General features: G+C 42.6%; 1 protein-coding gene across 2 annotated transcripts; it reads right to left on the bottom strand.

Annotated features, from left to right (window-relative positions):
- Window positions 1-1,214: 1,214 nt before the first annotated feature.
- On the bottom strand, window positions 1,215-24,557 carry EMP2 (epithelial membrane protein 2). 2 transcript variants are annotated; one of them, XM_059826278.1, is made up of 5 exons: window positions 24,528-24,557; window positions 8,437-8,548; window positions 6,150-6,243; window positions 4,638-4,784; window positions 1,215-4,056 (listed from the first exon to the last, which is right to left on the bottom strand). In XM_059826278.1, the coding sequence occupies exons 2-5, from the start codon at window positions 8,512-8,514 to the stop codon at window positions 3,872-3,874; spliced, it is 504 nt and encodes a 167-aa protein (XP_059682261.1). In that variant the 5' UTR covers window positions 8,515-8,548; window positions 24,528-24,557; the 3' UTR covers window positions 1,215-3,871. The 2 variants fall into 2 exon arrangements, with proteins under 2 accessions (XP_059682261.1, XP_059682262.1); XM_059826279.1 differs by lacking the exon at window positions 24,528-24,557 and adding an exon at window positions 21,877-21,892.
- Between the last annotated feature and the right edge of the window lie 2,151 nt (window positions 24,558-26,708).

Here is a 26,708-nt window from a genome sequence, read left to right as displayed (position 1 = left end):
TGTGGATGTTACAGACCATTTTGTGATACACAACCTATAACAACTCCTTAAAAAACTCTTTAGAAGACCCAGACTACTTTAACAAATGGTCTACTATTGTTCCACTATTAAGTACGATATTGTTACTTACAGTGAGTTCCAAGTCAAAGCATTATTTGTACTGCAGTGTTAATTTCCTTATGTTTCCTACTTGTTACAGTCTGTTCTGAACTTTATTCCCTTAATTTTGTAAGCTTGTTTCTACAGTCTTGAAAATGAAGTCTTGTTTTAAAAAAACTACTTTACTTCCACATTTCACCCACTTTTATCTTATTACTTCAGAGGGGATTATTGCACATACGAAAGAAATGAAAAATACAATAAAATTTTCAGCTTCATTATTTTCTTTATTTCAGTGGCATTGATGAACCATGATTTTAGGGATTTTAGCTCACTTCAGTATTTGGAAAAGTAGTGGCTCATCTTACTCCTATTTTTAGAAATTCTAGGAAGGCTTCTTTTGTTTTGTCTGTTTAGCTAAATGGCACAAGCTTCCACAATGCTTAAGATAAGACAACACTGCTGTAGTCCCTCCATTTTTTTGAAGCCATTAAGTACCATGTAAAATGGATTGTTGATGTAGCTGGGGTAATAAAATAGTTAATGCCTAAGCAGCACAGTTCCTATCATCACCTACAATGCATTTTTTTTTAAAGATAACTCATAGCAAAGTAGTGCAGAACTTCATTTTCTCTTGTCCTGGATGGAATGCATTAAAAAATACATATTTTTTTAAAAAGTATATTGACATAAATATTCTAGATTTGTTTTCCAAGATTGTTTCCTGTACTTCCTTTCAGATGCTTACTTCCTGGGTAAAAAAAGGTCAAGGTAGGTTCACAGTTACTAGTGAGTATTTTAATAGTTTGGACTTTTCCCTTTTGTTCACTATGATTAGAAGGCAGAAGTTTTATGGGGTTTGGGAAATTGTTTCTGGGTAGTTGGGGGGGTCATTTGGGATCAATCTGTGCAAACCCATTTGCATTTTTATCATCTCAGGGAAAACCCGAAGCTTGGACCAGAGCAGGTACAGAAATCACTGGCCTGTTTCAAACATTATTTTCTCACATGGTCAAGGCACTCAACCTAATCTTAAATACACAGCTGTTTCTGCAAATGATAGGAAAAAACCCCTTACAAGTAAACTAATCAGAGCGTCTGTGGATCTTGCATTACTCAGTAGCTATTCTTTTGACACCATACACTTAAATGCTCAATACACTAATATTTTGTCTGCATACCCTGGAAGGTCTTCAACAAAGGACAAAAATAACCAGCTTGTGGTTCTCGTACAGGCAGGAAGAATTTAATTTTACCTGTTCACACAAATACTCAACTATTTCTCATCCAACATTGTGTAAATATATCTCAAGCTTAAAGACAAAGTCAGATTGCTAAATGTATCGAGCTTGTTATTACAGTACAAGAATTTGTTTTAACTTTATTTTCAGGTACAGTTTCAGAATATATAGAGCATAGAAAATGGTATATTCTAAAGGCATTTCAGGTAGAAAGAATATCGTAGAATATGTTTGTCCTGTTAAAACTCTAGTTCAAACTGTTTTGGCATTCGTTTTCTGGTATGGAGAACATTCCCATCTGTTCTAGTTTATGTGGCATCATGCACATGCTGCCATTTGTACACTGTGGTGTGCGTGCTTTTCACTTTTAATTAAAGGGACAGATCTTTTACTGTGGAATTAAGCTGTGTGTTCATGTATATATACATCTTTATTTTAAATATTTGGTCGTAAATGACCCAAGCATTACCAAGGCAAGAAACTGAAGAAGCATCTCTTCAAGTCAGTGGCATAACAACTTAACTTACAATTTTACAGGACTGTCTTCTAGATATAAGATAGTTTAAATCCATATTTGCTTAAGAATTTCCCTTACTATTTCACGTTTGAATGAAACTAGCAAAATGCCTAGCTAATAGTCTATCTGCTTTCAACCTTAAACCTGCATCTGCTTATTTAAGACAAATTTTGCTTGCTAGCAAAATCAGGTTTTGAATCTGAAGTGTGTTCAGCAAACTGTAGAAACACTTTTTTAAAAAATAGGGTAATAATTCTTCAAATTCAGAGCATTCCCACTAAGAGAAAAAAAATGACAAAATACTAGCATCATGCTAGACTGGTGAGAATGCATTTTGCTCAGACGGATTTGGGTTTTTTACTATTACTTCTAATGTGTTGTCCTGCTTACTTGTCTAATTTCTTAAGAGTCTTCCTGGGCTTTCTTTGCTCCCAAAAGGCAAGTAGTACATAGCAAGCATTTTAGGATGTAATACGACCTATTACTCATGTTGGAGACAGCTCCTGTACAGTTACGCATCTGAACTTTTACTTTGTGAGAAATCAAGGATGAATTATCTGAAGGAATGCGTCAGACCATCAGCTGATGTATAATGCAGTAAGTATTGACTTCAGGAGAGCTACGCCACTTTGTAATAATGAATTTGTTCTACATTAAGTGTAAGACCTCATTCAAAAACTATTTACTTTTTTATTGCCTATGTATTGGGCCAGCCGTAGTGAATATACTGAAATAAATACATAGTTAGTGCTTTTACAAAGTCAAATCTATATTTAAGCATCAAAGCTGTGACTAACCAGAAAAAGCCACTTCATTCATTCTCCACACTCATCTCCCAACTGAAATCACCATCAGCCAAAGCCAGTATTACACTGCTGAGCAGTTAAGCCTGGTATTACAGTACAGATTTATCTCACAAAATTATTGAAAAATAAAAATCACCAAGTCATTTTATCTTGAAAAACTATCCTGGAATTCATAAGCATAGTAACCGCACTCTGATTTATTTAGTAGGAGTGTTTAGCTCAAGTAAAATCCACAAAGGAATTTCGAATTAATTTTTTAAAGGCCAATATCCTAATGGGCAGACGTGGGGAATGCTTTTGGAAATGATGTATCAGCCATGAAATCACTATATAATAAAAGCCCAGTGTAATAAACATGTTGAGTTTGGCTGTAAAAACCTAAATTTGGCATTGCTTCATCACTAATTTGCTTCGAAATTTGCAGATGTAGGCAAGGTAATGCTTTCTTTTCCCTTTTCTTCCTTCCAGAAAGACTATGCACAATGCAAAAAAAAAAAGGGATATAGGACTCAAGTGGGGTATTTCTTACTGCTCAGACTATTCCGGTCCCAAGTTGTGTGGTGAATTTGCTGGTAAATTCTCCCGCCAAAGGCTCTGTATGCTTAAATTAAATGTGAAAGAGAAGAGAATAATTTGCTGGAGTACAAAAAAGAGTTGTTTACTTCTGCAAAGCAAGTGGTTTTAATAAAAGCTTGATGACACTTACTGCACATTATAAATAGCAGAACACTAGTCCTCTGCCAGAACAGACGTGCCGAGTGCAGCTTTGCGCTTTTATAATTGTTCACTTTTTCACTGTGATCTGGGCCTCATTTTTTACTCCCCCTATATTTATCCCATCCCAAAGGGATACATCTGGTCCAGGAATATAGTTAGCATATTGCTTACAAATTAATTTGCACGGGCTTTATTTGTCATCTACTAGCGGCCAGGAACAAACTGTTAATGTCTAGTAAAGGGAAAACCATTTATGATGATGAAATACATAAAAGAAACAACTTGGCTCTGTCTTGCTCAGCCCCCTGACCTGTAGGTGCCAGGCGTTCCATTAAACCTGCCATTTTTTTTATTCTGTTTCATATCAAGAACACAGTACATTTTTAGAGAAACAATACCTTTACTACAAAACCATGTAAATGATTATATACAAAATGGTTACTGGAATTTGGTTTTGTACTGTAGTGACAGAAATAACTAGCTGCTGACATTTATTTACGCTTCCTTAATACTAGGTACATAACACCACTGATCAGAGTAAAGGCAAATGCAATCCAGGCTAAGACGAAGGAATAGCCGTATTGGCCTTTAGAAACTTCAATGCTATATTCATTGCTCTTGTGTAGTTCTTCATGCCTATCTGTATAAATGGAAGCTGCAATCATAACACACAGACCTGGAGGAGGAAGAAAACAGTGAAGTTTAGCATCTTAAAATATTATCAATATGCATAACAACTATTCACTCTCTCTTCTGTCAGCCGCTTCCACCAATGCCCTTTTTTGCAGACACTCATTTTCCATCCTCAAACTAAACTGGGAGCATTTCAGGATACGTTCTCAGTTTCTTTGGCATGGATTAAATTTGAAGCGCTGTTGTGTATTTATGTCATTTGCAATGAACACAAAATGATTCTAAACATCTGGATAGTTTTAAAGACTAACAAAAAATTAAGGAATTACCTGCCTGTAACAATTACAGAGTTACTTAATTTGTTCAAGCAGTTCAGAATCTCAGATTCTCTCCCTTCAAAGTTCAAATTACTTCATTCAGAGCAGTGATGTCATCCATGTTTTAACTGCCTAAATAGTACAGAATGGAGCAGTTCACGTTTAAACAAATATGAAGGATAAGCTATGACCTCAAGAGCCCTACAAATTTCTCATGCAGCTCATTCTTTTTGAAACCTCTTTCCCCTTCCCTTTCCTACTTTCATGTAAACATCATTAAAGTCACAAGTGTTGAAAAATCACTCACATGACAGGAGCTGGATAATAGAGGTTAACACAAATCTTTCTCCTTGCTTTAGACGGAAGAGTTGAAGAATGAAAACCAGAAATGCCACACAACAGAAAATAGTAGATAGGATCATGGTGGCCTGAACAGCCTGGACTGACTGATATTCTGCAAAAACAAAAGCAGCCTTGATTAAAAGTACAGTTCCTCTCTTTGCCTACTCCTGCAATGAGAAGAGGGGCAGAGCTATGTTCTGCGGGCAGATACAGCAAAGCAGTTGTGCATGCATTGCCTAGGGTGGTTCTTCCCTGCTTCCTTGGTACTAACACAGCCAGTGGCTTGAGGACTTTTAAAAGCTTCTCATGAAACTGAATAAAAATACTGAAGATACTGTTTTTCCCACACCACATCCTTTGCTACCATCTACGTACTAAAGGCACAGTGAAACGGCCAGGTGTCCCAAACAGCTTACAAATGCAGAGCCGAGCCTCTCACCAGACCTGGAGACAGCTCTATCCGATAAGCTGTAACCAGACAGGATATCCACGCTCAGCATGGAAGATTCCTTTGATTAAGGTTTTTCATCCTGCCAATTATTTCCCTGTAACTAGGAGCTAATGTAACCAATAAATTTATAACTACCTCTAGCTGCTTGGTGTAACTTTGCTGCAATAATATGGCCAAGCTAAGCTACACAGATAATCTCCTTACAGCACTAGCATCGCTACACTGCAGTTAGTAAGTCTGTGAACAGCAGGCATACCTGAGCTACTCATCATCCAATTAGTTTGGGGACCTAATCTCAATGACTGCATAGTAACACAGACATCAAACGCAAATTCATTAAATTCGTGTTAGCTTCGATACGCCTGTGCATAATGGATCATCTGACTGCAGCACAGATATGCTCTAAACCCACTTGATGCTTGGAAAGCAAAGTAACTGTATGGATACATGGCTCTTCAAATCACCTACCTCTTTAATATACATAAACATGGAAAGTATAGAAATAAAGTAAACGTAACATTTGAGAATTTTTTTATTTTTTGTAAAACAGGATGTGAGGCTGTGCTGTACATTAAGTCCTCATTGTTAAAACTTCAGCTTGAGTTCTGACTTTCTTCTACTTTTTCTCACATCCCTGTACACAGCCCGTATTTTTAGGTGCTTCTTTGGAAGTTCAGTTCTGAGGCAAATTCTATCGCTTCAGCCACACTTTCAGCTGACTTCACTGTTTTTACCTGATCTAATTTTTTAAGAACTCTTTAGCACCCGTTGTTAGTTGTTTGCGTTTACTCTCTTGCACTTGGCTTTCAAGTGCACCTGACAGTTCCCTCTGTTTGCCTCTTACAGAAACTGTTGGAACAGTTTCCTTTTCCAAAATGAAAAGCCAGTATTAAAGTTTTTGGAAGACATGAGTAGTTAGAGCATGCAGCTTTTGAACAAATATATTCTTTCCCCGTCAAATTTCGTAACGATTTCACCAGATCTCCTGCTAAAGAAACTGAGACATAGGCATGGAGAGACACTCACCTCTGAACTGATCAGTAATAGCCATACAGGTGGTAGTATTCGTGGCACACATTCTCCAGACATCTGTAGAAAAATTATCTCCTACCCACCAGGCCTGCAAAATAAAAGTAAAGGGCTCTTACAGGAAAAAAAAAACCAAAACCAAAAACCAAAACACAAAACTGCTTAGTTGTCCGAGTGTCTCCTGATCAGATACATCAGCTGGAACAAATTCCTGTTCAGTTTTGATAATTAACCGTTCAAACTAAATTTGAGATCTAATGGCATTTTGGGTATATCATTATTCACATGTCGTTTTCATTGTAGACCTGTGTGAAGTAGAAAAGGGAATAGATGGCAATCTTACACATCCCAAAGCACAAGGGACTTTTCACTGTTGAGGCAGAAATTTTGGATTGTCAGTGATTGCTCACTCCTTAAGATACCTAGACAAGATCTGCTTTGTTCATCCAGACCCTGTTAAGGATGCACAACTCTTTAAAGGCACAGCATTTTTAATTCACGCGAAATAGCAGAGTATACGTCTATGAAACAGAAGCCCTTTATCAATGTTCTGGTTCCTGACACTGAATTGAATTAATCTCAACTTAATGTAGGTGTGCTGTCAATGTGCAAATGCAGTATGTACACTATGGCATCGGACTGGAAGTGGCTAATGACAAATTAAGATCCTCCTGTGGTATTTCTATTTTGATGTTTTAACATTTAATGCAAAATAGCACTACAGTGACTGAACAGATTTCTATGGTAGCCTTGGAAATGCTGCGAGCACCCCACACAAGTGGCATTTCCTCAGGAAACCCATTCCCATTCCAATAGCTATCCAGGCCTTTGTTTTCACTAGAGTTGGAAAAATACGACTTTTAAATGTGACTCCTGGTAGCATCTGCTGCTTAAACAGACATTCCAGAAACCTCACAGCTTACTGTGCAGCTTTGCAAACAATACTGCAGTAAAAACTATAATATATTATGATAGTAGGCATATGTGTAATAGTAAAACTGTTTTAAGAAAAAGCATTACTTTCTCAGGATGCCATTCATTTGGATTTTGCAGTCCAAGTTCAATATATGATTTTTCAGCTCCGAGCACTATATAATCCTTTCGGAGTTATTTTCATGACTATAAAAAAGCCTCTGAAGATGATAAAAACTAATAGAAGGTGGTTACACAGTTTAAGTTCGTAATTGTTTAAAAGTAGCTAATGACACAAAGCAGAGTGCATGGGGTTTTATTTCTATAATAATTTGATTTGTATGTAGCAGATCTGAACTAAGAATAAGTTGCTTTGTCCATTCTCCTAGCTTTCTAAATATTCAAAGGAGCAGGGTAAGACAACCTGCTTTAGTACTCAACTAATGACCTACTTCAACGGAACAAATCAACCAGCTGATTGAAAGATAACATCTGAGTTTGTACAATTTTGCAATAAAAAGTTGTGGGTAACACATCATTTTACTTGGAGCATAGTCTTGGAAAAGACGATGGGATTCAAACCAGCTTCACTGACTACAGTAAAGTATTTTCAGCAGACCAATTTTTTTAATCCTAAAAGCCTGTACGTACACTGAACCTATTAGAGAAAGAAAGACTCCAGTGCACCGTTAAGAGTACCAATCAGGATAGTGTGCTGGTTTGGAAAGAGGAAAATTCAATTAAGAGTTAGGTGTAAATACTGCAAGGTAAATTCTTTTTGGTCACAAAAATAAAAAGGAAATTTGAAAAGAATGCAACAAATTATTCTTTGTGCTGAAACTGCTTAACTAAATGGAAACAGATAAATTCATGGTGTCTCTTTCATGATTTAATTGGGCATCTTGGACAACCAATTCCGAGGCAAAGCATACCTTGACTGAAATGATCCCCACAAATTAATCATGAGCTATTTGACTTCATGTACTTGACACAACAGGACAATAGATTCCCCCCCCCTTTCCCTCATATCTAGCTGAACCAAGTCCCACAGCTCCACCCTGCAAGCATGATAGTATTTATAAATATACTCACTGGCCAAGTATCTCACAGGGGACGAGATTAGCTGCATAATGTGGGCTTATAACATGATGCCGTACAAATGTATGGCATATACTTGTGTAGTCTTATCCAGGTATACCAGCAACATGCAGATTCAAGGCATTGTTACAAAAAGGTATAAGCAGACCAGCATGCCTAACAAAGTTACGTGCTTTCAATAAGCAAGTTGAAGTCAACTGGAGAATAACTTCATTGTTACGAAGCAAAGAAACACCTGTGTGTTTGAGAGAAAAAGAGAAGAAACAACACTTACATTGTCAATAGTTGAGATGAACAGCAGTGCTGCTGAGGTTATGTGAAACACAATAATGAAAGCCAGAAGAATCAACATCCTTGATATGTGGAGGCTTTAGTCTGAGATAAATCTGTTAAAAATAAGAACATATATGATCAGTCTTTAAAAGCTGTTAACTGATTCACCCACCACGACACTACTTCACTGTGGCTGTGAGTAGTCAAGGTCAGCATAAGCGTAGTTCAGAGCGAGGTGCTGTTAAGAGTCAGGAGCGTCGTATGCAGTTTGAGCCCACAGCACACATTCTTCCTCCAGAGAGAAAAGATGTCACATAATCAGACTTTACATCAGCATAACAGCTTTCTGTTTGTTTTATGTGATACATAGCTAGCATCACTGGTGTTAAAATGAATCACAACTTGAAATGAAGCCAAGAGGTGCATTTTGCAACCTGCCAGTGGGATGGCTGCAATGGGTAAACACACAGAGAAGTTTCTTTCTGTCTGCTTCTCCAGCAAGGATGTAAAATACTTCTTCATGCTGACTTTTTGAGAAGTACTTTTCAAATTACAGCCTCATTTGCATGTGATGCTAGAATTTCCACTGGCTTTGGTAAGGTCTTGTTTCAACCATGCTTTCAAAGTAGGAAAAAATACAGATTTCAAAGGGATGCTTGTACAACAAAGTTAAGTGCATCAAGAACTACCTCCCAGATTTAGTAACAGCTATGCTGTACCTCAGGTTTCATATAGATTGTCCTTTGTTCTTACAGTTACAAGTTTTATCCATTGATGAATGACTTAAGGCTACCATTTTCTCCAATATATTGCTCTCACTGGTAGCGTTGAATAAACCCATTAGTCATGCAATAATCCAGTTAGTTATGTTATGTTCAGTCACTTAATACCCTCTATAGTCTACCTATTATCTTCATACCTTATCTAACCCATTTACTACCATTTCACAACTCAAATGAAAAAAAAAATATTCTTGTGTACAAAGGAACCACAAACTTTATTTGAACTGGAATCCCCAGGAAATCTGTGGGCACATAACAAATTGGTTAGGGAAAATGTCTGTTACTAATACACAGAAATGTACAATTGCTTGGTACAGCTGTTATCTTTTTCTTCTTGTTGTGTAAAAATGCTTGCCAATTAATATATGCTATATTCTATAAGGAATCTGCAGTCTTGCAGATATTTTCTTTGCATTTAATGTGCACCATTCTGTAGCATTAGCTGCATGTTATCACTCATCAGTACATTAATGTACGTTTCTCCACTTCCTTTGCTTTGGACACATTCTCTTATGTCAAATGATCCCACTCACGTAACACAGCAAATATCCAGAAGAAAAAGCAGTTATGATTTTTTTTAAGACTTCCATGATTTTTTTCATGTCTAACCCACTCTCCCCTACTGCCATTTACTAGAATCACGAACCACATGGAGAATTTAACCAAATAAAAGGACTACTTTGACCGTGTTTTTAAAGCAGTTCCACTGGCATTCTCATCAGGCCAAAATAGAACTACTCTGCAAACCTTTAACAAAAGATAACAGGCAGCATATGAACACACTGAATAGAGCCTAGAAGTTCCAGGCTAATCCTTTACATCCACACAACAGTACAGCATTTCACTGCAGTACAGCATTATAACAAGCACAAAGCCAAACAGTATTAAAGTGCTTTTGAGAAAATTAAAATTGATTAGATAACCTTGTATCTGTATCTATTCAGAATGACTGTATGGGAAAGCTAAGTCAAATCCTAAAATAAGGAAAACAGTTTTTATTCCTTCCCATTTTCTCACTGTTAAACTTTGCCTTCTCAGCCACAACAAAGAACAGAAGTGGTAATTTCCTCCAAAGAGCCGATTCTGCTGGATGACTCAAGATCCTCTGAATCTAGTTCTGCTTCTAGAAATGTCATTCATGGCTCTCTGTCGAGCCTTTCTTGAATGAAGGGAAGGAAGAAGGAAAAGAAGATATTCTGTGGTTTTGTATAATGCCACATCAAAATATTTTCACTGTGAAATGTACCAGTCTTCACACAGCACTCTCTTGTCTTGTGGTTGGTTTTTTTTCTGAGTTTCGTTTGTTGCACAGATGGTATCTAAGCAGACAATAATGCAACAGTCATCAGCCATATAAGGAGAAAGAATCAAATTGTACTCAGTATTATTTTAAGAATAACAATACAATTTCATCTTATTACATGAAGCATCATAAAGTAAGAGAGACAGAAAAATGTAACCTAATTAAAACCAATCTTGCAAAATCAAGACTTGCCAGCACAGAAAAATCCACTTAATCTTCAATCAAGTGAATGTTTTTGTTTTACTGCTTTCAGCCATAAACAGAAGTGTTTCAAACAGGATGGATAAACATGTATGGGTGATGAGGAGAAGACATTTTATGTTTTACCCAAATAAAGCCAAGATTAAATGAAAGAGCTTTTTGTGTTGTCTTTACAAAAAAATAAAGGACAGTAACAATAGTTTGATGTTTCTGTTCTGAAGAACCTTGGTAACAGCCATTTTTAGATACTTCCTCCTGACTTGCTGACAATGGATCCTTTCACGAGCTGCTACAACTTCTGCGCACGCAGTGCTACAACAACTCTACACAGATATGGGAATTAAATACACTGGGAGAAAGGAAAGAGACAGACCAATTCCAAGTAATTAATACCAGGAAAAGACAAGAAGAACTTGTTAGCCAATCTGTCATGCCTGAGCAGGGATCCCAGAAGTGCACAGGAAGATCCGTGGACTTCAATCACTCCTAACAACCTTCTCTTCCCGCGGCAACCAGGGAGTGTCTCTGGTTCATCACAGCCCGCGCATGAGTACGAGGGGAGGAGGGTCTTCTGGCTAAACTCTATGTAATCTGTGCGCAGGAAGCAAAGAGCAGCTCCCTTCTTCTAAGAAGCAGCCAGCAACGACACAGAAGCTCCTACAGTATCTGCATCCCTCTCAAGGCAGAAATTCTGGACTTCATCTCTCAGGGAGGACTATTAGCAACCAGTCGTCCTCCACTCCAGACAATGCTGGAGTTCAAAAGTTTATTTTGGAGACTCAAGATCCTTCTACTCCCTCAGCAAGAAGCTCTTCCTTCCCCGATCCTCCGAGGACAGCCTGCCTGGGTACCTCTCCCAGCAGCAGGCAGCTCCTTTCCTCTCTCTATCAGCAAGTGAAGGACACAGTTATGTTTTCACATGGAGAATTTCTGAGAACGCTGTTTGCATTAACATTCAGAATTCTTCCTTTAATAATTTATTACTAACCAAACACTTTGGTAACATCCTATTCTCCATACTCCATACTGTGGTCCTCTTCGTTTCTTATTCAACATTAACTGTTTCTCAAGCGCTCCCTTCACATTCACAATTGTTCCCGGTTCTTTCAGCAGCAGCGGAAACCCCTGCCAAAGCTTGCCAAACCAACAGCATGCCACCTGGCAGCAGCTTCTGCCTTGCTCTTCCAAAATGGAGGGTACTTGCAAGAACAAAGAAGCTAGCACTACTGTCTACCCTGGCTGAACTAACTCTGCTCAACAGAACAGCCAGCAATTTGGGTTAGACTAAAATCTTATAATCTCTTACATTTAATGCATGCAGCCACAAGAAAATACTGCTTAAAAGGGGTCGCTAATAAGAAGAGAAAATGTATTTTTAAGTCACATACATTTGGGACTCTAGTACTTTGTACTATTGCACTGATCAAGAATCTGCAAACAACTATGTTATGAAGATGCATAGAAATGATCAGACTCTTCAAGCAAAACTTTGGTATCAATGTATGATGTGATAGGGGATTCTGCAGTATTTTTTTCCATTGCTGTTTTTGCAGCTTTGGAAACACTGCCCTATTATCAGTGCTAATACACGCTGCTATGAAAAGGTTTCTTGCTCTTACGGGAGTCGTGCTCTTAAATGAACCATTGGTCAACTCTTCTGGTTTAGTCTCTTGATTATAGGTAAAAATATTTGTATTGATCAAAAAAAGCTTCCTGGGCAGAGTAATTTTTTACTTTCTATCATTTGAAGTAATATGTACTATGGTCTCAAGTCAAGGTGTTTCTGATTTTTAAGTACACTGCCTTTAGGCATGGATGAAGACCGGGATGATGCAGCAGATATTGTTCACCATTCCCCAAAATGGTTTGAATTCTTTTAATAGTTTTTACACACACACACACAAAAGAAAAGCTTTCTGGACAGACTATAGTTGTCTTTTAATAGAGATGATGGAGCCACTCTTCTCAGAAGTGCATGATGAAAAGCCTAAAGGCAACAGTCACAAGTTACAACAAGGAATATTCCAATTGTGAAAAATGGATTAATTATATTCAATGAGCGTGATTAAACACTGGAATAGGGCCCAAGAGTCTGTGGGATCTCCATTCTTGGACCTCTTCATACCTTGACTGAAGCAAGGCCCAGAGTATCCTGAACTCACTCCCTGCTTGGAGCAGGAGTCTGGACTGGAGACCTGCAGAGGCCCCTTCCAGCGCTGCTCTCCTGTCAATCTGTAGCAATTTCAGGAACCACCCTGTACTAATCTCCAGCAAAGCTCTGACAAAACAGAACATAAAATTTGACTTAGCTCATCACTTGACATTAAAAACAGATTTCAGGGTTATAGTAAGAATGACATTGGATGTCAACATGAATTCTTCAACTGGAAGCCTCACCATTTAATACCACTTTACAAAGTATGTTGTAAGGCAGAAATGCACAGGTACAGCTGAGTTAGAAGCAGAGACTGCCACTGAATCCAGAAAGAGTTAGTTATGAGAACCCTACTGAACACATTCAGATCTGCTGTGGTACTAGGGCTTCCCACAAAGGCTGTTAAATTGCAGGACACTTACACAAAACACATTGAAAACAGAAGGCCAGTTATATTAACAACAAAGATTTTTTCAATTAGTGCAGAAGATCTGTTTCTGGGTAATGCTCCGGTGCTACCTTATTTTGCACAGGGAGGACAAATGCAGCAGTCACACTTACCTTTAATCTTTTCAGTAATACAGACTATTAGAAGCAGTAATTTGCACTTTCATTATGAGAGCTTGATGTGATTTACAAGAGGTGGCTAAGAAGGGCCTCTGCTATACTCTTCTGGACGTGCAGAGGCAAGTACCTTTTTACAAGATAAAACAGTACGACAATCACAGAACTGCACAGTAAAAAAAAGTATCCAGTCCAGGGTTCCCAACATTTCTGTACTGTAGTTAGCAAACACGTTACAAAACTGGATTGCCTCCCTATGTCAAACTCCACCCCCTCCCAAAAAAAGCCTCAGTTTATCTTTAAGATAAAGTTTATCTTTAATGTCCAGCAGTACAAAGAAACATGCCTATTTGAATGTTTTCTGCTGTTTAGTACAGCAAGCAAGCAAAGAGGAAAACTCTGTCTTTGACAGGTCTTAGCAGCAGGTTTATCACCGTTTCCCAGTCGAGATGTCATCTCCGCAAGCCATGCTTTCATTTCTTCCCATGTGGTTAAATTCTGCTGCCAGGCTAGTTCTCATGTTTCTGCATATTTGGTTTTTGCAACCAGAGAAACATGTACATAGTACAGTATGTTCATCCTGTGCTCATTTGCATTGAGAAGGCTAAAGCTTATCCTACCCCATTGCCTGCTGCCCTCGTTTCCTAAGATCAAGTCAGTTTTTTGTATCATCTTCGTCTGAGTCCATGTATGAAGAAAATCTTAACACAGACAACCCTGGTTTACACTCCTAGAAACACGGTGAAGATACTGCAGAAGAGCTCCTGCTCTGTACCGACCAAGGCTGGAGGTGTGCAGACTGCTCGTCACCCACATCTAGCGTGCTGAAAAGACACACCCAAAAGAAGGGGTAGAGGATCCTGCTAAACAAGTTACCATACCTGCAGCTTTCTGCTCTGAGATTTTTCATTGCAACTAGAACAGCAGGTCTTTGGGCCATCAATAAGCAGATGATTCAGCTGAACTTTCTTGAGGTCACTGGTGTAAAACTGAATCAAAGCAAGCCTCCGTAATTCTCAATTCTTCTGCCCCTCCGTGCTACAATTAAGTCTGCATATGTGAAGTTAGAAGAAAAAGCTTGTACACTGGTGGCATGAGAAGTCTGTCATCTTGTGATGCACCGTAAGATGTTTGGATTTACATGATAATCACTTCATTTTGTTCAGCATTCTTGTGCCACATCTCATGGTGTCTCATGACAGAGAACTCGAGAGTTGGCTCATGTTTTGCCTGTACCGTTGTCTCTAAACTTACATAACATCCCCTAGTTTATAAGGAACAGAGTGATACTGTTAACTTTTTTCTTTTTTTTTCTTTTACTAAATATGAAGGGTTCTGTTTTTCTTGTGTAATTCTCAGAACTGAAACCAAAAGTGAAGTAAGTTCAGGCAGCAGAGTTTCTCCCAAACTAGCAAAAGCTTTGAGGATTTCAACAATCCTCTAACGCCTTAATATCAAACAACATAAAGGACAAGAAAATCAGGAAATTTAACACCAAGGGAATAATTATACCAGTTGAAACAACTTACTCCAATTTCATTACTCCTTCTGCCTGAGTTAATTTAACAGTTGGGAACACCAACGTTACAAGATATAATTTACTGAGTGGTATTCCTTAAAACGAGGCAGGTAATATCCAAACCCGTATACTCTCTTTTTACGCTTTGCCCTTTCAATGTTCTCCAAGCTGACTATTGCTCTGACCCTATTCACAGTCTGTGGTATCTGTACATTAGTCCATCCTTTGAGTAATTTCTACTGGATCACCTGTCTGTCATTGTTGTTGCTGCAGGGTTAACCTGGCCACGTGCCCGAGCTGCAAGGCTGGCTTGACAGAGGAGCCCAGCGCAGCAGCCCCTCCTCGCTGTCCTCAGTGTTTCTGCACACCCCTGCGTGTTGCTGTGCACATACCCCAGCTGTGACACATTTGGATCCTTTCCATGTCACCTACAGAAGAATCCTTCTATCATGCAAGGAGAAGTCTGGAAAGGATAAGCACATCCCTGTACCTTCTTTCTGACTTTTTCCTGTGTCATCAATGCATATTGGAAAAGAAAAGAAAATACAACTAAAGCAATCCAGTTCTATTTTAGATGACGACTTGGGAGCCTTACTTTAGGGAACCAGCCTTTAAACATTTCATAGGACGGGCATGCTAATCTTGAAGCTAACATTGCATGTAGATTTATAAACAGCATGCAAAGGTTTTGCTGGCAGTAATCCCTGCAAAACGTATTGCTAGTTCTCTGGTGCACGAAGGAAGCTGCTACTGTTAGAGCTCACAGGTGTACAAACTACACAGAAAATGAGTTTTCTCTTTTATTAAAGACTCATTTGTAAGTGTAATTCAGTAACTAAAAATGTAGACCTACCAACAGATGTGGAAGTCTCTGTATTTGTGCTCACATATTCTCTGTTTTCAGGGAATCCAAGGTATTGTAGAACTGGACCCTAGCCAACCTATTCTTCATGTTCAGGTGTAGATTCATATTCTGACCTGTTCTCATGCTCAGGTTTTACAGGGCTAACAGTCAATACAGAAGCAGTATGTCCTCTTTCAACCAGTGATCTCTTTAGCCAGCTAGCAAACCTCCAAGAAGTGCTGGTTGGCTCTGACTAGACCTCTACAATATTGAATGGGAACCTGGGAGGGAAGTGCAAAATAAGAGTAACAGCCTACGCAGCAGACGGGCTTCCACCCAATTTTTTCCTGGTATGAAGTTAAGCATGAAGAACAATGTATGCTCTTCAAGAAATAAAATTTCAGGCCCCTGCTTGATGCTGGACTTGGAATCAAGAGGGCTAAGTGTCCTGTCAGCCCCTAGATGGCACAGACACCATCAGCTCTTCTCGCTTCCAAGCAATCGGTTAACTGAGAACACACTCAGGCCCATAGCTCTTTGTGCTACCTATTTTATGTGGAAGGAAGAGAGCTTCTCACTTACACTTCCAGCTGCTTTGCAAAGTCCTTCATCACAGAGCAAGGAAATCAGAAGGAAATCAAACAATGTTCCCTACACACAGTCACTGTTTGTAGGCAAAAAAAAAATCAATATACCAAAAATTAATTCACAGTATTTTCTAGAGCTCTATTTGAATTACAACGTGCATGCTTTTTTAACTCAATGGCAGAAAATGAAAGGAGGGTCATTCTGCCGGATCTAGACTTGTTGGTGCCCTTGCAGCAGGCCGTGTTAAGACCCAGCAACCTCCAGCACAGTTAAAGCAGTTGGCTTGTTGTGTTTTGATAGTGAAATACAGGGGCTTGGAGACAAACTGGCAAGATATGGTATGACCTAGTTTTTAACCAGCTTCTTTCAGAAAATCTTGCCTTGCAACCAAAGCCCTGAGGTCTGGTTTTTGTGTGTACCAAGATTAATATAAATGTGCACCTATAGCTTAATAAAACCTTTTGTTATTATGGCGGTTGGTGTTTGGCCATCCTATTGGTACTGTGTGGGACTGCTTGAACAACAGTAAACTTACAGTGAATAAGCTCATGTTCTTGGCCTACCTATCACCTATGCGTGAGGGGACACTGAAGCAGCCTTTCAGCTCTTTCTGAATCTATTTCATAAACACCAGATCTTAGCTCCTCCTCAGAAACCCTACCTAGTTACCAAAAGTAGAACAGACCGTGCCTACAGTTAGGCCTGGCAGATCTTCCCTGGACTTTCTCCATTCCTTCTCACCCTGTCCTCTTCATTAGATCTATGCTATTAAGCCAGAACTCCAAAGTTTGGGAAATTATAAGCCTGCTATCCCATTCGTTTCCAAACAAAACCAAGAAAAAAATTGCAGCAAAAATGCAAAGTGCTAGCTTTGAGTAATGAGACCCAAAGAAGCTGATGTTTCTAATTTCTTAGGAATGCTTTTAATAAAGTTTTGACCTAGAGATGCCAGCATTGCTTCCACTTCTGTAACTGACGGTCATTTATTTGCAGACAAGTTTGGACTGGGTTTAGACTTGCCCTACCACTCCTTTCACTATGGCCCTACTGTGTGCGCTGCAGAGGGAAGTCACTCTGCCATGAAGCCTTTGTGGGCAGACTGAGCAGAAGAAAACAGGCAGGACCTATGGGAAAACGCAAACACAATGCCCTGTCATGGGGCAGGGAAGTGGCACTTACAGGGAAGATGAGCCTTGTGACATCTTACCTGAAAATCTTAAAAAATAGCCTCAAGCTCAAAAGATGCAAGATAGATGTATTCAAATACTCCAGCAAAACCTGGAAGACAAATGAAACAGCCACTATGTGCTGAAAAGACAATTTAGCAGGTACAGAAGCCAGCAATCTACACCGACAGACCCTCGACTACAGGCATATTTCAATAATAGTCTTCAAGCCTTCATCTTTTCAAAACCGCTCTTAAGAGGTTCTTGTGTGTTCAGCAGAAAGACAATGTTTGTCCCCCTCTAGCAGCACAAACCAGCATCTTCCTCGGAATTAAATCTTTTATATATTCTTCTTTTTCCCTAAAGCACGTCTTCTTGTAACTGCACTTTTACACTAGATAATCATAATCTCAGATTTAACCTGTTCTATGTCTGCTTCTAAATCCCAACACAACCCACAGTGGGGTAAGGTAGGCTGCCTTATTACTAAATAACACCTCAAATTGTTACAATTAATCTCTAATTCCCATCATAGCTGTTGCTTGTGCCCTCCACCCTCAGCTCGTCCACCTTCAGTTTATGCTGAGAGTCACACACCTTTGGAAAAATGCCAACAAAACCCGGTCTTTAATGAAAGATACCCCATGGAAGTAATCTACTCAAGAGATCAGTTCTCAAAGGGCACATATTGTTTGAGAAAACCCAGCAGTAATTTGGAAGAACGAACTGCTTCTATACTGTAGTTTCTGGTTTCTTACAAAACATAAATGTATCCTCTCAGCTTTCACAGAGGCATCTGCAGAAAACATCACAAAATGTTTGTAACTTGAAGTAAGTACGGGTAGAGCTGAATTGTACGCTTGGAAATTGGAAAAAAGCACACATCATTTCAGGCATTCAACGCCTCCTCTCTGTTCAGCCAGTTTGCTTTAAGCTGTGCACCAGATACCACTGCAGTATAAACAAAGTTGTAGTATACATTAAAACCTTCTTAACAATCAAGCTGGTCTAAAGTACTGAAAGCTTGTTTCCCTAAGCTAAACAAGACAAGAACTTCTTGTTCTGACTTGTCATTTTCAAAGATGAGGACAGACTGGGGATATACTTGCTTGCAGGTCAAGGCAAACACATGGAAGGAAAAGGAACTGTTTAACCTAAAGATGAAAATAAATGGCTATAAATCAGGTGTGAGCACATTTAGCATGGGAATTGTACCTCTGAGAGCTGTCAGGTTCTGGAACAACCTTACAATCACTACAACACGGGAAAAAAAGACCCGTCTCCACAAAAAGGGATTATGTGATCCAGTGACTGTGCTAGCAGGGCAGTAGACCTGGTGACCCACCCGAGAGGTCCCTCCAGTTCTGCACCCCTGTGAAGGCTATCCCAACAGTTTCTTTGAGGTTGCCGTATGTTCTGCAACATGCTTTTGCATTATACCCATGCCCTTGGCACTCTGCTGAATTCTCCCCTGTCTTTCAAAGACTTCAGGTAATGCTGGGAGCAATGCTGACTGTTGATCTGTACAGAGGAGTAATACAAGCCGTGAGCATGGGACTGGCGACGCACAACCAGCTTTAAGGGAGGATCCATTTCTCAGGTGGGCAGTAAAGCTACAACGAGTGAGCAAGGCCCTTCCTCCTTTTCGGAGGGTGACCTATGGGCCACCGTTGCCTCCCAACACTCAAGAGCAGTGGTCAGGAACCGCAGAGCTCTCTGCAGCCCACCGGCACGGCCCAGCCTCTGGCTCGGGGAATAGGACAGCCGATGACATGGGGCTGTACCAATAAGCTATTCAAGCTATGAAAAGCCTCCTGGGAACCTGCTTCTGAAGCAAATAACTGAACTGAGGTGTGGCCTGGCCTCACCCCTGCTCAATCACTGTGTGGCCACGTTTTGGTGTCAAGGTTGTCCCCGTTCAATACCTCGGCAGGGCAGGGAGGGACAGACCAAGTATAATACCAGACCTTTTCATCAGCTTGACAGATTAAATGTGTTCTCAGTCTGATCCAATGAAAAGGAACAAAAAAAGCACACCTGCAGCATTAACTCTAGACATTCATATAGTTCTGAGAGCAAATCTCAGACCCTGAGCTCTACTGACTACAGACTGCTGCTTATCCAGGGATTATTCCAGATACAACAGAACAGCTTGAGTGATTTATGTTGTTCCACCTAATTAACCAACAAACAAAGGCAGAAAAGGTCTGTCTTTCCAGACTGAAAGCAATGCGTTTAATTCAGTAGAAATGAAAGCTGATATTGTTTTAACTTTGGCAGATGCTCTATGGAAATTGCTAGCAATTAAATGCGTTACATTCACTGTTGTAAAAATTTCAAACTGCTTGTTTTGATTTGGCTTTGACTAACTCTGTATTGAGAAATTTTGGTTTTAGTTATTTCAGAGTTTACACATCATCTATCAAGAGTGTGAAAATACATGTCTATTGACAGTACAACAGTTGGCTATAAAATAAAGACAGTAAACTGTTCCACAACTACTACTATTTTGTTTCACAGCAATACTGTAGCATATGATTGGATTTAATACTCAGCCTACCTTCAGAATGTCATTTTTACATTCTAATATGTAATTGGTGCAATTAAAGTAAAACTTAAAGGTTCCCACGTGAACTTCACCAGTCCAGGTAGAAGGACTTCTAACACTTGTTTCATCGCACAGTTGAGCACGCTAGTTGCACTGCTCCTCTATGCTCTGGCTGCTCTATGGAAACAGAGCCCAGTCACCTCCTGCTACTACCCGCGTCAGCTTTGCTCTACCCTACGGCTCCACCTCCACCAGGCTGGCTGTCCCTATAGTGCTTGGGTCACTGCAGAGCCACAGCTCTTCATACTAGCCACTGCGCCAGGTAAAGGCCCCATCAAGCATGCTGACCCATGATAAATGGGCAGGCTCGGCCAGCTCTCTTCAGCTCTACATTAGACTCTTCTTGCAGTCTCTAGACTTTGGTTTGTTTCTGCATTGGAATTAAGCGGCTGATTTGTTGCTTCCATGGATTGGGAACTGCCAGCCTTAGAGACCAGATGAGTCTGCAGACTGACTGCAAAGACCACCATCAGCACATGCATCTCAACACGGATATCTGGGGACTTTGGAAGGTCACTTTCTGCCTGAAAGAAGGCCATAATTTCGATGTATTTCAGGACACTTAACACCTGCATTCAACACCTGAGGGAGTGTTCATACTGCCCACCTTGGCTGTTTGTGGCCAATGCAATTCCAAACACAGCATAGTGTTTAAGAATCAGTGAAGTAAACCATAAATATATATCCTATAGCCATCTCTAAGGGGTGTTTGAGTCAGTCCACTTTCTGCCCCACCTACAGACTCCTGTGAACATCTCTACACAGCCAGAGGGTTGTATTTTAAGGTCACACCCAAATTACGAGGCTTCACCTGGCATGCACATACCATCATTAAACCTGCTCATGAAACTTCATAGGCAAAGTAAAAAGGCGTAATTACATTTTCCCCATTCAGTGAAGAAATAATAATTCCTTTGATGGATGAATTCAGGCCATCAGGCTTTCTCTTGAATCCCACCCAGCAAGATCTATTTTCTAAAATTTAAGATGCTTATCTTCCTAGTGAAGTCATGAGCATCACCTGACATATTGGGATATATTTGAGATATATTTTACGAAATTATCTTCTCTCTAAAATAGTAAAGCTTTCAACAAAAATAGCAAAGACTGAGACCCCACCACAAAAATCACTGGTTTGCTTTGAGCATCCAAAAAACAAACAAACCCTAACAAACGCTGAACAACTCCATGAATGGAATTCCTTAGTGCTGTGCTTACGCTTCCCCTGCTTTCCCTCTGAGACCAATTTGATTTCAATAAAAGCTGTGCATTCCGTTCTACTTTCAAATTTGGCTGTGCTGAAGTATCGCATGGATTTTATATAAAGTGTTTGGTACACTTCAGAGTAAATCTCTTTCTTATTAGTTCCTGTACAACACAGTGCCTCATTCTGCTGGGTCTTCTTCCAACAGCAACATGGCAGTAGGACCGGGAAAGCACATCTTCTGCCAGCTAGCAATATACAAGATCTTGTCCTCAGAGACCTACTTATCTCTTTAATTAAATACATTCTTATACTGATTTATGTGGTGGTGTCATGTCTTACATGATGCTCAAGACACAAACAGAACATGAAGCGTAAGGGGAAAACCAAAATATACACAAACAACTGAGGTGAAAAGGGAAGAGTGTCCTTGTGCTGCCATCCACCTCATTTTTAAATGGTCAGGGAAACAGCATTATGAAAGGAGACAGACTATGACTAATATACCTAGCAAAAGTGGAGGAAAGTCTTGCTCCTCTAAATATCCACACAGGACTCATCAGTACAACATTCTTCTAATAATTGTAGGAACGTCAAACCCAAGATGGGGAACAACCTTGAGACAAACAAGACAACAAAAGAAAAGTCATGACAATGGAAGTAAGAGAAAGATACAAGGCAACTGTGAAGCGAGAGATGCTAATAAATCAAGGGGTGAAGAGTGCATTAACTGAAAGCGGGTATAAGATGAAGGTAGAGATGTTAGTTTCTTTTAAGCAATGTTGGCCAGAAACAATAACTACAGCATCTAAGAATTGAGACAGAAGCCTTGTCTAAGAGAATGACATTGCAGCAGCCTTCGGTCTTGACCTGCTCAGTCTGTTGAACAACTTCCTTTATTAACAAGGTTTTAAATCTGTGTAAGCAAGTAGAATACACTGTTTTTCCTCACTGGCAGATCCACAGCATAATCAACACTGTTTGGGTGCTTATGATAGAAGTCTTTCCAGAGACCACAAATAAAGAATACAACACCAGTAGTGTCTTGTCTACTGATAGTATGTTGGTTTTATTTTAAATCATATTAACAGAGGGTTTTCCTTCCCAAATGAGCATACTAACAAGAAACTGATTACCTCCTAAGAGTTTTCATGGTATTACTGCATTTCACCTTGAGTTAATGTTGATGACTATCAGCAGAATAATTCCTGGTTTCCTGGCTGGGCAGACAGCTGACCTGGTTACATCCATGTCAGCCATGCAGCTGACATGATAAAATCTGTACACATCTTTATTCAGCATGAAGGATGAATCTTCCCCCAGGTATCCCAACAATCTATTCTCCAACTTCATTCTACAAGTTCACAAAGGGATGCAGAGGATAGCAAGAGTTCTTCCTTTCAATGTCTTTGAAGCAAAGGTCAAGTCCTTACATCTCACACTGAATAAACTCACATCAGCTTCTGGTGAACATGTTTTCCATATACCTTTGTTGCCACTCCCACTTTGATTTTACCAGCTGTAGTAAGTACCTATACCCCAGCTGCATTTCTTAGCATGGCATTTAATTTGTCACACACTCTTTTACTAAAAAGTAGCTGGACACTCCAGTAAACTGCAATACACGTTTCTCCCCTCGCTGAAACTCATGCCCAGTATTCCCCTGCCATTTGTGTGGGTTCCTGCCCATCCATCTCGGCAGCCACCTGCCATCTCAGTCCCGGCCATCCACACTCACAGCTCTTCTCCTGAACTACCCTACCCTGCCTGGACAGCAAAGCCTTCAAAATCACCATCCGAGAGCAGGTCTGGATGGAAGAGTCATTACAGACTATTTTATGTGACAGAAAAAACATCTGGTCAGGCAGACAAGAAGGTTTGTTTTACATAGCTAACATACCAGTACTGCATGTACAGACTCTGAAAGTAAGTGAAGAGAAAGTGCTACTTTTTTGATGGAGATTAGCCAACCATAGCTAATGTTTACTTCCAAAGTTCCTAAAGAAAACTGTAAGAAAATCTACTGTGTATTTTACAGCTATTCAGTGCGTTTGTTCACAGCACTGTATCAAGTCAGAAGACACTTCTAAGATGCTCACCTGCAAGAATTACTGATCATTTACATATTATTCCCAGGTGTTGGGAAAAAAATACCTTCCTGCACCATGTGAACAAAGTATTTCTGCCAAGAAATTAAAGGGGAGGCCGATCTGCAGGTTTCTTGGTGGCAGCATTCCGTGAGTAGAAGCAAGCCCTGGGTACGTCTGCTGAGGTAAGGACAGGGCTGCACTATTCTTCCTAGAGATGTCCAAACAAGGAGCTGACCTCTAAAATTCAATGCTCAATATTACAAGCAACCCACGTTACTGAAAGCTGCCCGTCTGGTATCTGGCACCCAACCCCCTGGGTGTAAGTTGGACGTTACAGATAGGAAAAAACCACCTGTGAGAAAGACAGACTGGTTTCTTAAAACCGTAGTTTGACTCAAGCGGAAAAACGTGTAACGCTGGCAAAAACTTCGTAAACCGAAATCTGCACTGAATTACACGCAAGTGTATTGTCCTTCCACCGGGGGGGGTCAGCTGCCAAACGATCGGACGTTACTGCAGCATACGCAGACTCCACTCAGAGTACATTAGAAAACAGACCAGAACTGCCCCGTGGAGACAGCGAACGCTCTGCCGCCCCGGCCCAGGCCCCGGCCCAGCCCCCGGCCACTTGCCACGAGCCCGGACCTCCCGCCGTCCCGCTCCCCCGACGCCGAGCGGACTGCGCGGGCCCCGCGGCCGGAGCGCCCCGCGGCGGCGGGGCGAGGGAGCGGGGCCGGGGCCGGGGCGAGGGAGCGGGGCCGGGGCCGGGGCGAGGGAGCGGGGCCGGGGCCGCGGCTCTCCCGGGGGCGGCGGCAGCCCTCCCCGGCCGGCGCTGGACGAGCCCGCCAGCCGCGGGAGACGGCTCGGCGCAGCGGCCGCCAACGCGCCGAAATGAGATTCGTTTTGTAGCGAAGCCGACGCGTGATTTTTACTTCTCCCCCCTTTTCCGGCGGCTTCTTCCTCCCCTCGCTGGCAAAGCCACCCGCTTCCCCCCGCGGCGGTCCTGGCCCCGGCCCCGGCCCCGGCCCCGCTCACCCCCGCGCCCCCCGCCCGGCCGAGGCTACTCACGGGCGCGGGGCGGGCGCGGCGCGGGGCCGGCGGGCAGCACTCCGCGCGGGCAGCGACCGTCTGGCGGCGGCGGCGGCTGCCTCCCGCCCGCCCTCCTGCAGGAATGATGTCAGCGGCGGACTGGGTGTGGAAAGAACAGTTTTCACAAGTGCCCCTCAGCCGCCCGCGAAGGCAGAGGTGTGCGAGCGCCCGTGCGTGTGTGTGCGCAAGGGGAGGGAGGGACAGGGCGCGGGAGCGCGGGAGAAACTTTTCCCCGCCCGTTTCCACTCCGCGGCGGGCGGGCATCCAGGCGCGCCGCCGCCCGGCCCTCCCCGGGGGCGCTCGGCCCCCCCCCGCCCCCTGCGGCCGCGGCCGGGGCCGGTTCCGTGCGCGCTGCCGCGGCGGCGCCCCCGGGTCGCGGCGCGCGGGCCGGGCGGGCGGAGCCCCGGGCGCAGGGGATGCCACCAGGCGGGCGCGTGTCCGGCTCCCCGGGCGGCCCGCGCCCTCCGTCTCGGCGGCGCTGGCTGAGGCGGGAGCGGGCCGGGCGCTGGCCCTCTCAGGAGTGACCGCTCCGTGCCCGGCGGCTGGAGCGTGTGAGGCGGCGCGGGACTCCTCCCGCCTCAGCACACCCGTCCCGGGGAGCCGCGCACGGCGAGGGGCGGCGGTGCCCCGCCTGCCAGCCTTCTGTCACCGAGGGCGAGGGAAGGGGCAGCCGGGACGGTGCCTGCCCGGCGGCAGGGCGAGGGCTCTCCCCGGGACGGACGGGGCGGAGGCCCAGGGCGGAGTCCCCACAGGAGCCGTCTGTGGGGAAGAGAGCCCCGGTCCCCAGCGCGGGCGGGGGCACCCTCCTCGAGCCGGCAGCCGAGCCCCGCGGGGACCCTGTCCCGGCACCTCAGGCCCGGAGAGGCCGGGCGGGAGGACGGCGGGGCGCTGTGCCGTGAAGGCGGGGGGCGGCGGAGGAAAGGCGCCATTTCGAGGCGGCCGCGCTCCTGCCGCCGGAGATTGTGTAACGCGCCTCTCCGCGCCGCCTCCCGCCCCTCAGCGCCGGCGGTCGGCGGCCTGCGGGGGAGCGGCGGGTTCCTCCTCCCTCGGTGGGACGCTGTGACCGGTTCCGGCCCCCGGCGGCGCCGCTGGGGGACGAGCCCGGGGCTGCCTCGAGCGGCAGCGAGTGCCATGTTACGACAGAGGCTCCGTGGCGGGGAGCACAGCGCCGCCGGGACTGGGCTCGCTGGAGTCTGTCTGTTTCGTCAAGGAGAAAAACTTCTGTCTGGAGAGCTGAGGAAATCTGTGTGTATAAGACCATCTCCGTGCAGCTCAGGTGAGCCCCAGGGGTACCTGCTCACACCTCATGAACCTCCTCTCTCCTGAAGAGGTTCGCTAACCACCGTTGCAGCTAGCAAGCGTCAATAACAAGCTGTGTCTGTTTTCGCCTTAGTTTTCACAAAATACATGACAGAGTAGATAAAATAATGACCATAGCCAACTGGCTGATGCTGTTTACTCCTACCCACAAGCGGAACGAAGACTGTAATTCAGCTTTTTGGCTGCCTTGCAGGTTTTGGTGTTGGTACAGCCTCGTTGCTTGCTCAGAGGGCCAAAAGGTCTCGCCTGCTGTTCAGGATCAGCTCTTACCCCTGCGTAAGGTTGGTGAGGAAATCTGGCTATTACAGTGTGACACCAAGCTGTCTGTTTCATGTTTGTTTTTTCTGCGTCTGACCTTCTGTTACAGTTCTGCACAAGTTGCTGTTAACATTTATTTTGGATGTTACCTAAAAATCGGCTAGATCATGACTCTTTGGATTCAGACTGTACATGCAAGTTCATGGGCAGTGTTTCCCAATCCCAGAGATTACCTGTTCTATAAGAACTGCAGTGAATTCCAGCAACACCATCCCTTTTCCCAAAGTCTTCACACATACAGCAACTATTATGTTGAGTAAAACACTTGTGTTGGTTACGACTCAAGAACTAGTAGCATGACCTTACTTCATTGCACCTTCACCCCTTCTGAAGTGCAGCATTAGTGGCCATGTACAGCTGTTAAAAATCTCATGCGTTGCTAAAAAGCAAAATTATAGAAACACCGAAAGAGTTGCTTCGGCAGTCTAAGCGCCACCAACTCCACCAAACACTATAAGCAATTCCACCGGAGTAAATGGCATTTGGTGGCATGGTAATCCCTCTTACAATGTCATTTTCACT

This window comes from Gavia stellata, chromosome 18, assembly GCF_030936135.1.
Source record: "Gavia stellata isolate bGavSte3 chromosome 18, bGavSte3.hap2, whole genome shotgun sequence".
In the NCBI taxonomy this organism is placed as follows: domain Eukaryota; kingdom Metazoa; phylum Chordata; class Aves; order Gaviiformes; family Gaviidae; genus Gavia; species Gavia stellata.
Note: the sequence above shows the minus strand (reverse complement) of the source record. Positions and strands in the feature narration are given on the sequence as shown.

What these genes read in the sequence shown, in the direction of transcription:
- EMP2 (XM_059826278.1), bottom strand. Translation starts at nt 8,514, where the DNA reads ATGTTGATTCTTCTGGCTTTCATTATTGTGTTTCACATAACCTCAGCA. An exon ending in TCATCTCAACTATTGACAAT is followed by an intron (nt 6,244 to 8,436) that starts GTAAGTGTTGTT and finishes TTTATTTTGCAG; the next exon opens with GCCTGGTGGGTAGGAGATAA. An exon ending in TATTATCCAGCTCCTGTCAT is followed by an intron (nt 4,057 to 4,637) that starts GTGAGTGATTTT and finishes TTCCTCCTCCAG; the next exon opens with GTCTGTGTGTTATGATTGCA.